At 45.6% G+C, this 21,514-nt stretch overlaps 2 protein-coding genes across 6 annotated transcripts in view; one reads left to right on the forward strand and one right to left on the reverse strand.

The window, feature by feature from the left end:
- Nucleotides 1–1,411: 1,411 nt before the first annotated feature.
- The window catches only part of LOC139820912 (uncharacterized), a 31,587-nt gene continuing 11,484 nt past the window's right edge, over nt 1,412–21,514 (reverse strand). Inside the window, exons 1-3 of one of the 5 annotated variants that reach the window (XM_071791502.1) lie at nt 21,051–21,111; nt 1,794–2,218; nt 1,412–1,711 (exon numbers count right to left, since the gene is read on the reverse strand). In XM_071791502.1, coding sequence (XP_071647603.1) covers nt 1,574–1,711; nt 1,794–2,218; nt 21,051–21,096 — 609 coding nt within the window. In that variant the 5' untranslated portion in view covers nt 21,097–21,111 and the 3' untranslated portion in view covers nt 1,412–1,573. Of the gene's footprint in view, nt 1,712–1,793; nt 2,219–2,591; nt 3,871–10,324; nt 10,665–12,437; nt 12,565–21,050; nt 21,112–21,514 lie in introns of those variants that run through there. The other 4 variants (XM_071791501.1, XM_071791505.1, XM_071791503.1 and 1 more) reach the window with 4 other exon arrangements.
- Nucleotides 3,873–21,514, forward strand: part of Hnrnp-k (Heterogeneous nuclear ribonucleoprotein K) — an 83,224-nt gene continuing 65,582 nt past the window's right edge. Inside the window, exon 1 of the mRNA XM_071791495.1 lies at nt 3,873–3,975. The gene's annotated coding sequence lies outside the window, so the exon portion shown is untranslated. The remainder of the gene's footprint in view (nt 3,976–21,514) is intronic.

Consider the following 21,514-nt stretch of genomic DNA (forward strand, 5'->3'; position numbering starts at 1 on the left):
GACGAAAACAAGTGGCAAGGCTGCCCGCCGACAAAAACAATCGTCCGCGTCCGCACACCCTAGTACGCCGTCTCGCGGCCGCCGCGCGCCTGCGACTTCAGTGCGGTCGAACGTGATTGGCTGGCGCGCGGGGGCTCGACTCGACATGGCGGCTCGGCGCGCGCAAGCGGCGCAAGTAATTCACGTCGGTGCGGCGCGAGACGTTGACGATCGTGTCTAATTCCTCTTTCTCGTGAACGAAAAGAATTTCGGTTGCAGAGTGTTGCGAGCTGAACGTACGCCGAATAATCCGTTATTTCTCGTGTCGAGTGCAACGAGTGGAATGCCGTCGCTGGACGAAACGATCGCCGAATGCCGTGCTGGACGTCGTACGTATCTGCACTGCACCCTCTCAGCTGTGATTTGGCGGGTCTCCTGGCAGTGCTCCGTGATCGGTGAGTGAATTGTGCATGGTAAATAAATTATTCGAAGCGAGATACATCCAAATCGTAATAGATTCGTTGTCATGCATATCGCAGTGTGACGATAACCCTCAAAATTCGCGTCTCCTGCCTCCGTCTTTCACTCCGAATCAGTGAATCGCGCGGGAAGACGCTTTCAATAATAGCATGAATCTTTCGTTAAGCACGGGAATTAATAATCGATTGATGATTGAATTGAACGATCGCATGTTTGGCGTTCTCATTTTGCTTGTCGCGATCGCGAACGAAGGAGTGAGCTCGCTTCAATAAAGCGTGTAAATATCGAGAGTGCGACAAGTTCAAATGTGCGTCTACGAATACATTCCGTTTTCCGTTAAAAAACGAGCATTCGTTCACGTAGTTCATAAATGTTTAAAATTTATGTGTACGTGTGTTTCATTTATTTTTCATAACCGCTACAGAAAATTAAATTGTATCGGTGTAAAAATTTTTTCGCGATCGTCTGTGCAGCGTGGTGATCTCGCGCATACTATAAAAAAAACGATAAACTATCGCCTCCAAGATACTTAAAAATTGTAAAACGTTTTCTATTGCTTATCCCCTAAATTTTATTCGTTATGCTCACAACATTTTTTTATAAACGAGTCTATTGCCGTGAATTTTATGCTCTTGTTTTGTAGATTTATTTAAAAAAAGAAAGAACTTTGTCGATCCGATCGAGGATTTTAAAGTTATTTCTATAAAATTATTTTTTGATAGTTAATGCACTCGATAGTATGTCACGATACATGCAAAATCATGTCTGACACAGTTTAATATTATTTTCTGCAAAATAGATTATTATAAAAAATAAAGAAGCATACGTGTCTTGCGGATTTATTAGCGAAAGAGAAAGAACGACGTCAATTTGATATTATAAAAATATCTTTTTAAAAATTTTTCATATTGATTTATTTTATAATTTTATATAATATTATATGTATTTTATAACATTTTAATATATATATTCAATTATTTTAACATTTTTTATGTTTTACATACATTTATATGTGCCAAATTTATTTAGACACATTTATAATATCGTAAATGTTGTGTACACATACTGTACAAATATTTTATATTTATACGAAAAATTTCATTCCATCGTATCATTAATTAATAGCACTGTCGACTTCATTTATTTCCTGATGTGTAAGAATGGCGTTTATCCGTTTCCTTACATCTGGCGAAATGAATAAACCGCTTTCAGATATCTCCTTCAGTTCTCGAATCTGCATCGCATTCTTTTCCTATACAAAACGACAAATCGTGTAACAATTATAAGTGTGCTTTCGCGATTAATTAAGAGACGAGAGGGTTGAAATTATTTACTTCCTGTTCCGCGATCATGGCCCTTACGCGGGTGAGCTTTTTTCCGTTGTCATTCGCTTGTCTTCTCAATCGCCCCAGCTCTTTCAACATTTCCCTCCTCTGCGTCGTCAGCTCGCTTATCCCCGCGCTAATCGTCTCGTTCGGATCTTCGTGACTACTCGATCTCTCTACGCACGCATCGTAGTTCAGATTTATGTCTTTAAAACGCTCGTGAATATTCTCCTCCTCCCAGCGCACGTTGTCCATCACGAACTGCGCTTTCCGCTGCAGTTGTCTCACGTCGCAAATTTCCGTCTCTATGTTCTCGCACTCGTCGCGGCAGCTTTGCAGCGTCGGCTTGTAACGATTGATCTCTCTCTCGATCTGACGAAGCTCGCTATCGAAATCGACGCTGTCGATGTTCATTGCTCCGATCTCGCCAGACGCTACGCAAATCAGATTTCAATTTTTATTCAAGTGTTTTTTTTTTTTATCAAAAGTAAATTCCTTAACCGCGACAGCATTATTAAAATAAATTAAAAATTGGAAAATAAGAATAACTGAAAAAACAGCGAAATGAGCAAAGCAGTGAAGCTGATCAGGTTTTACTGATGAAATTTATAGCACCGAAGCGTTTTATTTGCGAAAAAGACTACTGATAAGGGTCGATTCAGACACAGCCGTGCCGTACCCGTACCGTATCCGTATCGTTAACGTTAGACAAGGATGGAGACAATAGGTATCTTTGTCTGTTGTTTCTGTTCCGTGCACGGTACGGATACGGCACGGCTGTGTCTGAATCGACCCTAAGACGATTACCAGTCGCATGACGATCGATACACCCTCCGAAATTCCGATTGAATTCATCGGCGTCCATCTCGGCGTTAATTGCTCGAAGGATTCAAAGGACAATACGGCGTTCGTAATGTCGGAACGGTTGATTTTGCGAAAGCTTGCGTGGCTCGTGTAATTTCACCGTGCGCTAACGCCCTCTTGGAAATATCGCGGCCGAAGTCGAAAGCAGTAAGCCAAATGGACGGTAACGGTGGGTAACGGGGAGGTGCGTCTACCGCGCGTTCCGGTGCTCCGACGTCATAAATTACGTCAGGCGTGATCGGTTGCAATTAACTTGCCGTCTCGATTATCTCCGATAAGCAGTACATTTATAAATAATTGCACGTATAACAATTCTAAATATCTACTATATTCCATAAATTACGTACAAGTTATTCCGATACTTAAATTCCGAACGCGTAGAACGGATAGTTATCAATTTGAAGTTTGCTGCGCGTCTCGACGTTGCAATTCACGAACTTGAATCCTCAGAACGCGTCGCGGCGGATCGCGGAGCCGAATCGAGTCCGCGTCGCTCCGCATTTCTCGCGTTTGTTCGGGAATAAATCTCGCGCGCGAAGTCGAAATCGCGAGTGTCGTGAAACGTATTTTATCGGACATTCGTAATTCGTTGGACACGCGTACGATCGATACGATATCGCCGGTTTCGGAGTCGCCGGAGCTGCCTCAGTGGGCCCGGACGAGTCCATTGGAATCGTCCTCCATGTTCACATTTTCCACGGCGCGGGGAAAGCGGAGAAACGAGCGCGCGATTATTGCCAGGTATGTGCAAACGCATCATCGTTTGATTAATTAACCGGATTATCTGTTATCTATTAATTAACCGGTCATCTTCCCGACAGTTCGTTGTTTCGTCAAACAGTTTCTGATATTGCGAATAATTTCTGATATTCATTACGACATTCTTAATTTCATCTCGTCGAATAGTGGTATCAATCGCGCTTTCCGCATCCATTTCCTTATTTCTTTTCCTGTGTAATCATTAAGCTCGTTGAATCTAGATAACGCGAACCGACCAATAAAATTACCGCGATTAGCGTGTCGCCGATAACGGCGCCGGGCAAGATTCAAATGCGGCCAGGTAACATGGCGTCGGTCGCGCCGCAGCGTTTCCCGCGTAAAACCAGCGCTGCGCCGCGATTGGCCGCGCTCGGCCAATGGCCCGGCGTCGCGCGCTCGGCGTCGCGAGATGGCGGCACCGTACGATCACGGTGATCACAACGCACCCGCGATTCGCCATTGCGACGTGATTGCCTATCGAAGTTTCGTTTCGCGTTCGTGCGTGAGAAATCGTCCCGGTGCGTCCCACACGTCGGACTTCCCTGGCCGCGGCCTACGCAAGTGCCAAGTAAGTTGATAATGGCCTTCTGTCGCGTCGTACCCGCGCCGATCCGCCGCCGCCGGCTCGGAGATGCGGAGCTGAGAGTCGCGCACGCTGTAGGGCCCGAGAAACGTCACGCGTCACGGAGGCGCGTCGCTGCGGAGGGATACGCCGCCGACTTGTCTTTTTTTCTTTCCCCGTGGGGGTTAATCCCGTAATTTGAGTAATTTCCGCCCGCCGTCGGCGGTCGAAACGTGTCGGATCGGTCTGTCCCTCCGTCGCGCGCGCGCGCGCTCGCGACCGATCGCGAGTCACCGACGATCCGCGACGTCTCAAGCTTCTCTCCTTCTTTCTCTTTAACGCGTAATATTCCGAGCGTGTTTGTACGCCGCCGAGAAGCGGTACGCGATCGCCTTTGGAGGTTATACGCCGCGGCAGAGCGACGCGACGCGACGCGGCGCGCCACGCCGCGTGAGCGGTCGCACGCGACCGTGGAAGCTCCGAGTCGATATCTCGGGATGTTTTATCATGCTTCACGTTTTCCTCGGGCCGACGGTCTCGCCGTCGAAGATACGGTAATACTCCGATGAAGCGCGGCGGCGTCGGGGAAGCTCCGCCGTCGCGTCGCGCGCTGAAGAACCGCGAATAAATAAATAAAATGCTCGGTCGATTATTCTGCGGCCGAATATAGCAACCGATTCTCGCATCGCGATGTATTTTCCCCCCGCGAAGATGAATGCTCCGTGTTCGGTTGAACCTTCGAACTTGCTTTCCTGGATCGTTTGCATGGCGAGGTGGCAGGGATACGCTGTACCTAATTCGTGGCGTAACGTATATTGTTTATTCGCAACGAGAGCTCGATATCTGCGGCGGCCGTTATCTCGCGGCGATAAGCGCTCCGAAAGTCCGAATGACGTGCATGACTAACTACGCACGGAAGAATACACGGAGAACCGTGGAGAAATATATTTCCTCGGGATCCCCGCGTTGGAGAATCGCAAATTTTTTTTTTTAGATTGTAATAATGCTCAGATAATCTCAGGAGATGAAGTAGAATTGGGGGATCGCGTGATGCGACGCAGATGTATATTCCGACAAAATGATTAGATGGAGAGATATTTCCTTTCGACAAATCCACACGTGATTTGTCTCCGTCGAGGAGACAAGCGTTTGTCTCTCGCTAATGATTTTACCATACGATGCGAACAGGCGTAACGAATCATTAGTCTCGGCGATTCGGTGCCAATTCTATTCGGTTTCCTAGAGGTTTTCCTCTCGCTTGGAAGCGTGACGCTATTCCCGGCACACTCGGACAGGACGTTCTACCGATAAATTTGTATCAAACGCACACATTTTTACGAGCTTGACGTCCACAATCGGGTAACGATTTCGTAGAATCGATAGAAATGTTTTAAATCCGACGAAAAGTAGCATTAATTTTTTGTCGAAAGAGTTTTGTTGATTTTGTACGATATAATTTTCAAACGAGCCATTGAAAATCGCGAAAGGTCGTGGCATTTTGTGCCTGAAAATTTTACAAAGTATCGAATAAACACTTAAAACCCCGCTTTATATTTGTACGTATGTATTGTACGCCGGTTGATATTAGGACACGCGTCGACAGCTGAAAATTCCCTGGGCAACAATTCTATTAATAGCTCGATCTGGAAGACATTTTTACCTCGCATGCAATCGCCGCAATGGCGAAACGACGTGCATTCTAGGCGATGTAATCCGAATTCCGTTATCAACTATTTCAAGATATCAGTTATGTTCACGATAATTATGCCACATTAATATGAACGACCGCTGGACTCTAGACTCCGATCGAGTCGTGGCTCGCTCCTCGCTCGACCTCGTGTCGAATGTAAATTATTGCGCGTGAAAATTCAGCGATCGATGCCTGGACGATCGTACGAAATTCCTCGAGTTATCGAGGACGGATAATTAGACGAATCTTTCGAAACTGACTAATTTTCAATTAATTCGGACTTGTTAGATATTCTTGTTAGATATTTGTAGATGACGTTTAATTCTTTCTGATGCCGCACTTACATCAGTTTGACGATATCTTTCGCCGACCTTTTTCAACTATTCCATTTAAAATTCCACGATTGGATAAAATGAAGGATCGCGGAGTGCAACGGGACGGGAGCAGGTCCGAGAGACACGAGCCTCTTGCTTGTAGGCAGGGGGAGAGGGAGGACGGGAAAAGGGGTGAGGTGAAGAGACGGATAGTTTGGGCTAGGTCAAGCCGAGTTAGGTGGTCCCCGAGTGGCAATCGAGGGGATCAGGGTTCAGGGTGTAGCTCTGCCGTTTCATCCAATTTCTCGACGGCGAGGCCGGTGGCTGGAGGACGGGTTGGGCAGGCGGGCGGGTAGGCGATGGTTCGCCCGAACGGGGGTGGATTTCTCCCGGTCGTCCCTCCCGCCCTCCCTCCTTCCGCCGCTCGACACAATGGCACAACAAAGCGTTACCAGGGTAACTGGCCGGCGGAGCGGTTGCCATCACAAAACTTTCCAACTTGTGATTGCAAACATTAACGTCGCCACGGCCGGCACACGCGCGCTGCCGTGCGGATTCACACGCACGACACGCCGTTCTCACACGCCCGCGCCCGTTCGGCACGCGAGCGCGCGTGCCTGGGACACGCACTTTGTTGTTTCCACTAAGTGCCGGGTGGAAAACAACGACGGCGGCATCGGCGGCGTCGGCGGCTGCGGCGCCGCGCACGGGAGGGAGAAGGGAGGACGTCGATGGTCGGTGCTTCTTTGTAAATCGTTATGGTTCAAGGTTTCTTTTTATTACCCGTTTTGTAGGTTGAATTTGTTTTCCCTCGCGGCGGGAGAAGGAAGTGTCAGACCTGATAGCAGGTGCGCGCGGTACAAAGCTAACGCCCTGTAGCTAACGTCAAATTTTTTCTACGTTAGAGCTTTTGTGCCGCGCGAGAGGGTATCTCGCGAGGGAGTAACGAGATACACCGGCGTGTATCGATACCACGGTTCGTCGGATTATATCGCTGCTATTCGAAACATTCGTACGTGCCCGAACGCTCGTTTTAAGAACGCTCGAAGTAACGAGCATATAGAGATGTTATTTTTGCTTAACTCTATCTGTAACGTAAACGGAGACGGGGGAAACCGAGTTAACCGCGATTAGCATTGACTAACGGCTGGGTAATTCGCTATACAGGACTAAGGTCGAAGTGACGTACAAATGCTTCGAAAGCATCCTCTTCATCTTTCTTTCAATGAAGGAAAGGAAAGAGAAGAAGAACGCTCCAAAGCATTTGTAGCGTCACGTTGACCGTAGCCCCAAAGGCAGGGTTGAAAAGGCGCTAACGTTCCTAACCTAAAAGGAGCAAAACCAAAAAGAAAAAAAAAGACTAACGGCTGGAGCGTAAAGTCGAGTGTTGTTACTTCAAACACGTAGGTACGCCGATTCTACATAGGTCTTGAGAAAACGCGCGGCGCGAGTTACAGTTAGCCTTGATTATTTCGCAGTCTCCAACGCGCGGGTTGGTCTCACGATTTATGCAAAGGGATCGACCGCCGCCACCGCCACCGCCGCCGGTCAACCTTGATTACACTTTTATCACTTAAAACAGGTCCGGCACTTTCAGCGCGTAGCAGTCGGCGTAACACTGACATCGCGCGCGCGTAATAACACGTGTACGGCGGCGAATTGACCCAGTTGCGCGTAATTTTACAATCTAGCCTAGCAAGCTTGTGTTTTTATGTTAAACGGATCGTCGTAGGACGACGTCATTCGCGGCGTCGATTATTTCCCACGCGCGACGTAATCGATACGGGTGGGAGGAGGAGGAGGGAGTTGGGAGGAAGGGAGAGGCAGGATGATGGATGTATTCGTATTATTTGCAATCGCAATTTGCAATGGAGCACTCGTGTCGGCTGAAGCCTTTAGGCGCTGCGGTATTTCGGGTCCTCCAGTATCTCGACGGTTCAATGGATATTAAATTGAATTAAAAGGCTGGGAGAAGGTGTACCCTGCATTACGGTCGGATTATTTATTTAGCGGATATACCGTACACAAACGCGCGGGACCGCCCGCGCCGCTCCGCACCGCGCGCGCCGGCGGATTAAGAGACGAGGGAAGAAACGTCTCTCGGATATTTTAGCTTTTCGCGCAAAAAAGGCGGAAATTAATGGTTTATTTTATTCGCTGCGAAAGACTCCGCGACTTCAATAAAACGACGAGAAGTTCTGCTATCTCGCGCGCGATGGATGGCGAAACTCTTAATTAGATATCGGCAAAATAGAACTTCCCGCTCGCGTAGGATCTCTCTCTCTCTTTCACGAGCGGAACGAGATATTTTGTTTCCGTAACTAGCGAACTGTGTTTCGTCGAGCGATAAATTAACCATGTAATTCTCAACTCTCCCTCTCCTCTCCTTAGTTGATTACGTTCGATTTTCTTCTCTCTCTCTATCTCTCTTTTTCTTAAAATGAGAGAATTATTTTACTCGCTAATTGATTTAGTTTCGATGCGTCGCGGGACTTGTTATTCCGAATAACTGTAGCGTATTTAGTAATACGTCTCTCCCTCCGATTCTTATTTACGATATCCGAGGTATTAGTGAGGCAATTACGGGAAATTAAAGTGGCGATAAATGTGGTAAAGCCAAGCCCACGACAGATTATATTTTATTTTTTCACTCGCTCGTGTCCGCAAAGTCATAAATATCCGGCTTTTAATTGAATTTTCCACACGGTGACAATTTGCGAATGCGCTCTTCGTACACCGCGGTGGTAAAACGATACGTGTCATCGATTCGCACACTTTCGTCGCGTTCCAGTTAACCATCTGTTCCGAGGAAAACGGGCGGCTAAAGTAAAGTGAAATCGCTTTGTGCGAATGACACGGAGCTAAAATAGGATAGACTATGTAGTCAACCCGATAAGGTGTTAACCTCGACAGCTGTTCAAATTACTCGCTTTATACATTTCGCTATTCCGTTTCCTCTTTGTCTCATCTTTTTTTTTTTTAATTTATTCGACATCTTCGCTCTTCGAGTCTCTCCTGATAAATAAGCAAATGCCTCGTCAGATCTCCGCAGAGACTGCGCAACATCTGTGAAGCATTACTTTACGTTCATTTCTATCCTATTTACAATTCCACTTATAAGAATATTAATCAGCGTGCATCTATTTACAATGACAGGCAAGAATTCATTAATAGCACGGATCGTGATTGCACATCTATTCGCTGCGCACTATTTGCGTCAGCGCGCGGCGCGGCCAAGCGATATTACCTCCCTATTTAGCTATTCATGTACGAGTCATTGAAAGTCAGAGTGGTTCGAATAATTCACATAACAATGACGCGCATTAATTAACGGTGATCACTTTGTCTTTACTGTCAGAACTGTCATCCAAAGTCACTCAAAAATTATTTTCAAAAATACTCGCGCAGCAATAATTCGCGACACATTTACGTTTTAATAGAGATTTTTTTTGTTAATAAACTAATTTCGCGACGCGACGATGCTCGTAATTAGTTCCGCGACGACACGCGGGAGGGTGGAATACGTCTCGAGAGGGATTGCCCAAGAGGATTGCGACAACGCCGACATTCCTCGTTGCGTCCCTCTACTGCGGAGTTTCCCTTTTTGAATTTCGCCTCCTCTCACGTTCCTCTGCCTTCTCCTCCTTCTACTTAGCAGTCGTCCCGCCGACTCGTAGTCCTTGGGGCTCCGCATGCACTTTTACGACGGATGGAATGCAGCGGTTGTGCCGCCGTTGCCGCCGGTGTTGATCTATCTAGGTCCTCCTCGCGAGCGCGGCGAATCATTAAACATACACGCATACGCACACCGAGCGTGACACACGCGCCACGCGTGTGCGTATAAGTTCTTCGTCGCTTTTTCTCCTTCTTCCTCGCGATGCCGCCTGCCGCCGTTCTTATGGAATTCGCGAGGTTACGAGATTATTCGCCCTGTTAATTCTTGCCTCTCGCAAGTTGCGACGTCGAATGGAATTTTTATCGACGTAGGGAGCACCACGCCACGCCGTTTTAATTGCGTCGCGTTTCCACTTTCAATCGCGATGTTTTCAAACGCCGTACGGCAGTCTGCGTCCTCAATCTATGCCAATGCACGTCGCAGTCGTTCATATACCTGCTCACATTTTTACGAGTTTTATCTGTCGACGCGAAAGTCTTCGCGGGGCCTCTCATAAATGTTTAACAAAGTCGTTGTTGAATAAGCTACTGATTTTGTATCTCATTAATCATGACGTAAGTATGTACAAGCGAGGTATGAGTCAAGTGCGAATTGAAAAGGATTAGTTTGATGTATTGGCAGATGTTTTACAAGCGTGGATAATACGAGAGCGTATAGACAATATTGATAGCATACCGTGATTGCCGTGTTGCTTTGAAACAAAAATCGCCGTCATGTAGGGATTAGCTGAGGGGATTTGAAGCGGCGTGTGCGATTCGCGCGTGTGTCCGTCCGTCCGGATTAATACGCCCATGTGGGAGCGCGCTATTAAATCTGATCGTCGCCTCGCCGGCAAAAGAGATTTACGATCCGACGTAATAACTGCAACGTCCAAGGTGCGCTTGGTGCACCGCGAAAAAATTGGTATCGATTCACAGCTAACGTAATTGGCAATCGGGTCCGTTACCGCTACCGCGAGTGCGTAAATGTTATTCATTATCCTTATTTGCCTCATTATCGCCCCGTTATTTCTCCATTTCCCATCGTCGTAAAAACGCGCGTAAAGAGAGGGGGCACGTTTGTGAGAAACCGGCATGCGAGATGTATATCGTTTTAAAGCGCTCACCGATTACGTAAGCAGTTAACCATTCGGGCAGGTAAGAGAACTCGAGACTCAGGAATCTCGAGGAAGATCGAGCATCAACGCCTAAGCGCGCGCGCGCTCTCTCTCTCGTCTCTCTTGTAACCGAACGTCGAGCCCCGCAACTCTCGCGTCGTCGGTTTACGTAACGAGTTCACGGTGGGCATACTACGCGGGTCGAATCGCCTGCATGCCAGGTGCTGTTGCTCAAGGTATCTTCTGGGAACTGCCTGTCAGACGAGCCACGTGCAAATCGCGGTTAATGGGTGGTGCGATCGTAAAAAGTCGACGAGTGTCTTTTAGGCTTAATTTGAATTGATAGGCCAATTTGCCACGTCAAACGTGACGTCGGTCTACGGAAGCAGTTTTATAAGGCATGCCTCGTCAGAAGTACGTGTCACTTTAGTCAAATAAAAAATTTTTTTCCTCTGTTAATTGTTTAATGCCGATGAAGTTGAATCCCGGATCGATAACGTTTAGTACACGCGCTGTAGTATTGGAAGCATGTTTCTTCGCAGGTTGTCAGGAGAGAATTTGTCGCTTCTATTGTCATTCCGATACACTTTAATTAAACGCTTCCGGTACTGGCGAACGTCTGACCACGTTGCGTTTGAGGCTGATGAATGGAAATGTTTGGCCTTGGATAATTCGTGCAAATATATTCTCGGCTATAATTGCTTTTACGCATTATTAATTAATCAAAGTGATTTAAACGTAATCGAGATGACAATTAAGCGAGCGTGACACGGCTGTAATTTTTAATTGTACAGTTTTAATTGCACAACGGTTATTAAAAAGATGAATCGTTAAAAGAGTTAATCTAATAACTATATTAATCAAGAAAAGTAAAAGTTACTCTTGTTTTACGTGGAATTGATTTATCGATAAATCTGAAGCTCCCGGGAATATTTTTCGGCTTTTTGTGCCTCGAATTCCACACGTGGGCGTTCAGTGTCACGGGCTTGTGATCACGATGCAAATGCGTCCGATGCGAAAGCCTGATCTGACATGTTACACGACCTTGAACTTGACACTGGGTGACCCGTTTGGGAACGCATCCTCCTCTCGCTTTTTGCACGTATGAAACTTTTGCTTTCACCTCTTCTTGCACCGGATTTTCGTTCACGTCATTCTTAATGCACGCGATGCGAGCCGAAGGAAAGGAGAGCGACGGTCCGCCGCAACATCTTTTGACGCGGCTGTATACCGATTGCGATAAACGAGAATAATATTTCTTCGCAGCGCGACAAACGTACATTAGCATGATACTTTCTTCATAAATTTAATAATAGAATCGTAGGGCACATTTCTCCAATTTGCGTTAGAACGCCAGCCAAAAGCTGATAATATAACGCGGCTGTGATATACCTTCACTGACTTAATATCAATGGATAGTATTCAATTCACAAGTTAGCGTAGCAGCTGCGGCAGCAAGCGGTGCCAGAGGATTTCTCGGAGTACGACTTTCATTGTTCCGCGTGCGATCTTGGCACGGAAACCAAAAGCAATGCCGCGATAGGCGTGTCCAAAGTGGTCCAAATTCTTAGGATTGTACAAGACGCTCGAGCGCCGTTCATATCTTCATCGGTGCGCCGCGAAATTTTGTATAAATTCCCGAACACATGCGCGTCTTTTTCTTTCTTAATTCCTTCATGAATACCGACTTACGTAGTTTCGTTTCGACGATAATCAGAGCTTGTTTCCTAAATGTAGTTCGCGTGATCGCGTGTTATGTTACTCCAAAGGAGTAATTAAATGGTCAACTCCCGTAACTATATCTGATCAGGATTTGTCTCTGCTTTTAGATAAGCTGGATCGCTAGTATTAGTGAAATAGCACTATGGAGTAGCACCATCGTGTCGTAATATTCTGGAAAAAAAACTTTCCCTCTAAACGGCGTTCATTAAACACTTTTTATTTCAAAGTTATCTCTCTTGAATGTAAATTATTTTATCTCGCAGCGCGGGACAAGCACAGATAAGAAGTTATATAGTGAAACTGGCGCTTCTTTCGTGACACTTTGTTAAAATAAAGTTACGACAGATATTGTAAATAATTATTATCAATAATTTTTATTAATTATAATTATACATTATTTTCTAGTTAAACAATATTTTAATTCAATAATGTTTTTTATTCACGAAGTTTAAATTTGAAACGTCAACGAAGCGTTAACATAGCCAGACGGTACTATCTTGTCATGTCACATAGAATTACATAACTGCAGAGTGAGTACATACATACAACCGGTATGGGAATATATAACAGGCGCTAGAGTGTCCTCGATAGCGCGGTTCCACAATTTCTATCGAAATGCCAAAGTTAATCGATGGGAATGAGATTGCGAGAGTACACACACGCATATATGAGGACGCTTCGTATCCTCCAGTTATTTTAGTGCTGTTTGCCCTTTTGCCAACTTTACACGTCTTTAAATATAGCGTCTCGATTACCATGTTCTCTCTCTCTCTGTAATGTTCTTTGTAATGTTCACGATTCGGCCGATAGTCGTGTATACGCTCCGTGCGCATGGATTTAACAACGAACGGGATTCAACAACCGCACTCGTGAGAACAAAAGGCGAATGCCGTAATTGGGAAACATGCCGAAGGATGATCCCGCTGTATTCATTGTACTTCTTACTTCGGATAGAGAAAGGCGAAGTTAGACGGGCTTTAGTTATACGAGACGAGAGATTATATATTGACGGACAAGCACGAATTGTAAAGAATTATGTAACTCAAGTTGAGAAACTCCTTATCTACGATGTCTGTAAATTAAATTGTAAAGTCCCGAGAGGGCGATTAGTCCCGAATTAAAAATGAATCGAATTACGGGAGGAGCGAATCGAAGTGGAATTCTTCGCTGGGAATGGATCCACTCGGCGAAGGGTTAAATTCCCCAGCCCCTCTTTTCGTAGCTTGATCGCACTTGAATAGTCCGGTAGGATATCAGAAGAGAAAAGTATTCTGACTTCTTGCAATGATTCTTCTTCTTTTTCCCATCATCTCTCTTTTCTTCTTCTCGTTTCCTCTCGTTTTTCTCCTTTCCTTGTTATCGATCCGAGTCTACGAATCTGCGAGAGAAAAAGATGTGTCCCATGCATATATTTTAACCCTTAAGTGCGCAGCTTTGCATATATGCAAAGTGACTTTTTGATGCTCCGCGTGTACTCCCTCTTATGAAATGAAATTCGAACTGAAAACGCACAGCTTTGCACATCTGTAAAGGGCCTCTAGTCTTTCTTTTCTTTCTGGATGGGAAGGCCCAGAAGATTATTATTTATTTAAAAAATACTCAAAATGCTACGAAAAATTATTTTTATGGGGTTAATCTAACACTTTACTAATTTTTGCAATGTCCATTCTTATGTCCACTCTTATGATGGGAAATTATATTTTTTAATGTTCCTGATTTATGTACAAACAGTTCTGATTTATGTACAAAAGCACAGATAATCCTCGATTATTTGCCATAATTTCTGTTTTTAATAGCATAGGTATTCGTATATATTTTAGATATTTACGTGAGGCCGCGGATCATAAATCGCTTTTGGTTTATTGAGCGATAAAATAAAAAATTCGATTTAATTTAATCGCAGTGTAATATTCGCGGTTTAGCAGCAGCGAGATCTCAGGACGAAGATAGCGACGAGGGTCGAGGGACGAAATCGCACGCGTCGGTTCCGCATTGCGGTCCACCGTTTACGCGCGATCTTCCATTGGGTCCGCTCGTCTTCGTTCTTCTTATTGCGTGCTTCGCTAAGACTTTCACGAGCCTTTGACGAGTATTCCCCTTCTCGAAGGGGCTCGAGCGGGAATAGTTCGCGGTGGAAGATAGAGCCGTTCGTGAATTATTAAGGGTGACGTGTGCGACTCGCTGCCAGCAACGTGGGGAAGCATCGTCACGGTCATGTGCCGGGGATCCGCAACGTTCAATGTTACATCCAATTGTCAGTTCCGCGACGGACAAATAGAATTTAAAATTTTTTTATGTACTCACTTCCATGCAAGTTAGCGCTTTGTAAAGGACGAGGAAAACTATTTTTAAATCTGTAGAAAGAAAAATCATCTTTCTCTCAGCGTGCTCGTCTCTCTTTGTAGAACCTTGAAAAATGGAATAATTCGACACTACACGATTGATAAGATATTAAATTAAACGATTAGTAAAATATTATTTTGTATATATATTATTTTGTTCGAAATACTTCTGATTCGGGTGACATCAACGCACGGGTATATCTTGCGCTTGCGTCGCGCATCGACGAGCAGTTTTATATAGGAGCAGTTTTAAAGGATACGGGTATATCGTTCGACACTGTTGGGCGAGTCATACGGTTTCAGGCCATCCTCCACTTATATCGTCTCTAATTGCGACGCTCATTAACACACATACTAATAATCGCACGTCCTCGTTAAAATTTTTTACAACAGCAGTGGCGTGCTGAACTAATTTCTATAGCTGAGAAAAACTACCAAAGATATAGAAATGCTGTAATATATATGGAAAAATCTGATTTTTATTACCGGCTTTGCCATTATTGGCTCAAATGGGTCGGGGATGCGTAAACAATGGTAACGTTTTGAATTTTACGGTTGAACCGAAGAAGCTTAACAAATTCATTTACGATCTAATGAGTACATCACGAGTACATCGCCCCACTAAGCTCGCCTTCGCCTCCCACGCGATGCGTCCAGCTCGATGCGTCCAGCTAATTACATTACATCGGCCGCCTACGCGAACCTTGCGTTTGCGAGACGAAACTACAGTGCGGCGCGACGGCTAGTAATTAGGAGTTCCATTTGAAACAAAAGTTCCCTCCGATCGCGGGAATACCCTGAAAACAAGACGGTTAATAATTTACATTCGTCGGAATCGGGCGTTTTTCATTGCCCCCGTCGATCGATCGTCGTACGCCCGCTGCGCTTGATGTAACACTAAATTACATTGTATCCTTCCTACACGTAACGCGTCGTCCTCCACCTGCGCGTTTAATTTATGATGTGCAACAGCGAGATCACGTGATTTGCAACCGTGTCCGTGTCGCGGCGTGGGAAACGCGTTTCCGTCGAGTAGATCGACTTTTTAGCGGATCGCCTTTTTTTTTCTACGCCGTCTACATCGACGTCGGCGTCGACGCAACAGCGCAGCGGTGGCGTACTCACGATTACCTGAAAATATTCTCTCATAAATTTTCAAGCGGCCTGAATCCTTGCTCGGGTCGAGTGTGTCGCTCGCGCGAGCCACGTCCTTTGGCAGTAAGTAAATTACTTTGACGGTAAGACTCGCGGCGGCGTTGCAATAGGTAGCGGATGAAAACTTGCCACGCGCTAAAACGACCCAACGACGCAGTAATCCCGCATTAAACGTTGCGCATTTCGCTTGGACGAGAGAGACGCATTAATTTCTTTGAAAAAGAAATAAAGTGAACGACACACGAGGCGGCGAGCCGTGTCTCTAAATCGTGACCGGCATACACGTAATAACGTATAATTGTCTGCTCTTATCCTACGGTATTATTTTCTCGCGTATATACGACAATTACATAATTTCACGCATCTGTTGTGTCGTGCCTCGTTGAACATTTACACCCGCTATATGTTTCCATGACGACCGATGAGAAATATTCTAATGCAAAAGTCTAGTTGATAAATACGAAAAACGTAAAGCGAAATTTACTGTTTCGCCGTAAAAGGAGAGACACTTAGGATGATTCAAAATGATTATCTGTCGTCTCTAATATTTTTCCCCCTCGCAGATTTTTGCGCCTCGTGGTGCGCTCGACTCGGCGAGGAGGATTTCGTGCTGCGTGACACGAACTTAAAGCCGCGGATATGGATGCAAGAGAACGGTAGAGGAGGAGGAGGAGGAGGAGGAGGAGGAGGGGGAGGGGAAGGGGGCGAGGGAGAGCTCGGATAGGACTGTGGGAGGGTGAAAAGAGGAGGAATATCAAATATGCTAGGACAGATGCATGGTCCCACAGTAGTTTGCCATTCTTGCCGGTTTCGCTCTTTCCAATACTTGTGTTCCCTCTAAACGTTTTCTCCTCTCCCCGTATTCCTCCTCTTACAATCGCCTCCCCCTGCTTCTAGTCGTTCTCTCTATCCAGCTAGGCCTCTGCCTTCGGTGCTGTCTCCTTCTTATCGTGCGTTTCTCGCGCCTACCTCCCTCGCGAAGCCCTCTCGATCGGCCGTTTTTTTCCTCTTTCTCGCGTAATTATAGTTTCCACTGTTGCATGCACGGACACATATAGTCCATAGCTTGGGGATACTTTTTTTGCAACGTTTGCGACGTGGAAAAGTTCACGTTTCAAGAACGCGCGTTTTATTGTCCGTTTTATTTACCAGAAATTAATACGATTATGCATCTCCTTTAAATTTTTTAAAAGAAGCAAAATTGAATTTAGGAAATACGCGTATTTAATTTCTTTGCACTGCGAGGTTAAATAAACATAATTAGTTTAAACTATAAATGATAATCGTATGCAGCTGAAATCATCATGCTTATTTCGTTGGAAATAACTTTCTTTAAAAATAACGAGATTTCGAGAAAATGAGATCTGTAGGTATTTTTGTAAAATGGCGAAGCTCTCACGAATTTATTACTGTCCCACAAAGCACCTCGCCTCCTTGGTATGAGGAAAGGAAGGAAGGAAGCAAGCTCGATTTAGTTAGGGCTCAAAATCCGGCTTAATGATTATGACGGGATGGGATACGATCGCTCATACTCCCGGTCTTCAGAATTTATCCTTTGTGGATAATCCGGATTTAAATATTGAACTTGGGCTAGCTTCTTCCGTCTCGCTCGCGTTTACCATCCAGCATGAATTTCCACACGTTGATCTTATAACATCTCTCTTTTCACGTTTGCTTACATTAGTCAAATATTTGTAATCTTCAAAGCACACCTTCTTTAATGCTTCTTTAATGTTTCATATTGGCATAGAAAAAGAGGCGGATTTTATCGCGGAAATTAACGGAAAAGTCCTTAAATTCGACTTAGGGAAAAGTACCTCAACTTACGTTCTTTTCTTAGAAGCTGCTCTGGATTAAGTACAAAATTAGTTACATATTTTACAAAGTTTCCTTTAACAGAGATCTATGTTAAGGTTAAGGTAAAGTTGCGTGATATTTGGTTATAATTTTCAAATAATTGCATAATGAAAACGCACGCCACATCTTAATTCTCTTTGCGAAACCCACGTTTCGAAAGATTAGCCCCGGCAGATTATGGCTCGAGATTTAAGTCGACGATACATCGCCGTGGACGACGATCTTATTTGCGCGAATTTAGATTTATACGGCAGATTTCCGTAAAGTATCGGTACCGTCAGTCGAAAGGACTGACCTTTATTATACCCGCCGAGGCAATTTAGGTGTGAAGAATAAGCCGCCTCTCGCTTTTCGAGGTGAGAGATTGGGACGGAAACTGGGACGGGCTATCTGCTTTTCCGAACTTTATTATTCCGAAGCGATAAGTCATGCATTTGTAACGAAACAGCAACCAAGTGTTCCGGCAAACGAGACGGAGAAATATCTTCATTCCTCTCGAAGCCTCTCTCTTACCTACCGGCGCTTTCCCGCGGGACCTTTGCAGAGGAATAAACATTTGAAATTCTTTCTCACCGTCCTCCGTTCCGCCGGTACCTTTCGGTGCCGCGGATTCGATCGAAATCCACTTAACTTGCCGTCGTGGTGCGGATTCGATCCCCGAGATTCGTTGTTCGGCCTGATACGCGCGGCCGAGGGAGAGAAAGAAGGCAAGAGGGTGGCGGTAATGGTCGTGGCGGTGGTGGTGTGTACGTGTGTCCGCGTACACGTGTGCGGGCGCTTTCGACGGGCACGGTGAGAGTCGACGTGCCGGGGGTGGAGTGGCGATTAATTATGCAGAAAAGCTGCGATCGATGGAGGAACGTGCACCCTTAAAATATTGATACCACGAACGGTCTCTACTACCATAACCGCTCTCTCTACTATTCTCTACCCTCGATCTAACAACCGCCGAGGCCGCGAACTCGCAGCGAGGGGGCTGCGTCGCTTTCGCAGACTCTCGATTGTTTTATACCTGTAATATCGACAATTCACCCGAGTGAAAAGTAATATTCGCCTCGGGTAGTGGGCGGGCGTTCGGAAACCGTCATCTGCTTGCTTTCCGTATTTTATACATGTGCATTGTGCATACCTTATTATTACAGCGGTAGTTTTGTTTTGTTTCGCGATATCAGGCGCAGACGCTTTAAATCTTCATATACGTACGAGGAAATCCCCCCGTTGAATTTGAACGCGATTGCCGAGTAAGCGTCGCCTATCCCACGGGTACCTATCTATCTCGAAGAATCTACCGTAACTAAAAAGGAAAAAAAAAGAAAAACAATTACTCGCGACTGCGGCTTCGATTGCGTAAGAATCTAGTAATTCGACATCGGGATTTTTTATTTCTCTTTATTATTATTATTTTTTATTATTAGATTGTTATTATTATTTGGATGACGAGTCGAGAATTAGCCACAGCTTTTTTTCGCTCGGTATAACCGCAACTAATAACGGTCGCCGGGATAATGTGTATAGCACAGAGACAGTATCTTCTACGCCACATCTCCCTCTCTTTCTCTCTCCCTCTCTCTCCCCGCGACGGCGCTAATTGTCCCCGCCGTGAAGTATCCTGAGAGAATTTCCTCTTATTTCGCGAGAGAAGAGTTAATAGGAAAGTTCCGTCCGGGCGAGATTTCCGCCGCGGAACTTCTAAGTTCGTCAATGCCGCGGCACGCCGACGCTGCCGCACGGGGGAACGGGGGAGATCTTGGAGGGAGGGGGACAGGCATTTTCACACTTTCCTTCCCCGAAGTTGGAGAAACTCGCCACGAGGAAAGCCCGAAGCGCCGAGCCTCCCGCATTTTCTACGGTACATCGAGCGGAACGCCAAGTTCTCACGGTTATACCGTTCCAATCAAAGGAAAGGCGATGCAAATTTCATTCATCTTGAAAGGAATATCTTTTTGTTGGTTATCACTGTTTTTACAATACCTCTGACGTTTTCGTATAATGCAAGTGTGATATTTGAACACCACTGAATCATGACAAAAAAAATGGCCTATTTCGTTTCGTTCAAAGTATTGCGAAACGGCTTTTGTGCGTAATTGTCGAAGTAGCGTTGATAGTGTCGCAAAAGTCAATACTGATAAGTAAATTTTATATTCGTCGGAAAGCTGCTTCTCGGGGTTATAACGATGCTGACGAAACGTAAACAACATTACAGAAAATTCGCAGGCATCGATTTCTAACTTCCGGGTCACGTTTCTGCAATATAATAAAGCGATAAATCGGTGACGGTAAATGGCTCGCAAACCTGTTGACCAAGTAGGAAACACGAACATTATAATTACATGGTATTTGAAAATGAAAATTGCGTTGGATCTTGTCTACTCTTTTATATAAACATGACGTTTTCTTCTTTCTCGAAATCGTGTATATCGATCGTATCTCGTACGTATTTATATCGTATCGGCACGAAAATAAACCCGAGAATTGGCACGATTCAATGACGAGCGTGTGCCAGAAATATTGGGCGGGACCGACTAGAGAAGATCTCGGCCTCTAAATCCTACCGTAACTTCTATGCTACACTTTTAACGAATTTGAATGCGTCGGATTCGCTGGATAAGTCACTCACTTCTCAGTCGCATATTACGCGTTACACGATATACGATTTACTTTATGCACACTTTCGCAAGTGCGCGTTCCCGGAGACCGCAAACGTAGTGAGTATAACTCGCCCGAGCACTTTTGATGTAAACTTGTAATAGAATTATCTTCGCAGCTCCAACGTGTATACCGGTGTATTGAGATATGACTCAAGGCTGAAAGGGTTAATTACGACAACCCGTCGTATCTGTTTACGAAGAAACAGAAACTGTTGGCGAACCGGTGGCAATAAATTCCTCGAGAATGGAGGTTTCGCGGTAAAAACGCGCCTCCGCCCGAGAGGAGGACTCCTCGCGAAAGTAGCTCGCGCGAAATGATCCGCAAGGAACGAAGAAACCGCGCGGTTACCGCCATTTGATCGTGAACGATGGGAGCGTTTTCGCGTGCGGAACGCCCGGTCGCACGATGGTGAAGACCATTGTCCTCGCGCCGGAGCCGGTTTCGAAAGCTAGAAAAAATCGTCGCCGATACGAGGGCACGAGGGTGGGGCGGAGAGGGAACAGAGGCGAAGAGGGAGAGGAGGAGAGAGAGATGGAAAGAAACAGTCCTCGCGGTTGCAATGTACTCGCCTTCCTCGTACCTGGATGAAAACGATCCGAGGAATCTTTCTCACGACCCGGGGGCATCCTGGGACCGCGGTGTCGAAGGACTGCGAGGTAAATGAAAGGGAACGAGGACCGGCGATGGGCGGCTATCCTTCTTCGCTCGCTCCGGCGCTCTCTGGACATTCCACTCGTTTATTACGACGCTGTTTACTCGATAGTCCCATTTTCGGCCTGTATCCGATTCTTCCCTCAGACGTCAGACGCGGAGAACAAACGTCGATCGTCGCGTAACCATTAATCTGGAGAAGTTAATCAAGAATTTTAAGAAATTTAACGCATTGACAAGCGAGCGATTCTTTTTCAGTCTCGAGGAACTTGATCGCAGTTGTGATATCAATTTCACCAGGTCCGTCGTCGCCGGTTTTGTTTATGTTCTTCATCGCGATAACTGAGTCCGTCGCGCGTGCTCCTTCGTGCGTGCTTTTTTGTCATGACACAG

Source organism: Temnothorax longispinosus, chromosome 10 (genome assembly GCF_030848805.1).
Source record: "Temnothorax longispinosus isolate EJ_2023e chromosome 10, Tlon_JGU_v1, whole genome shotgun sequence".
Classification (NCBI taxonomy): Eukaryota; Metazoa; Arthropoda; class Insecta; order Hymenoptera; family Formicidae; genus Temnothorax; species Temnothorax longispinosus.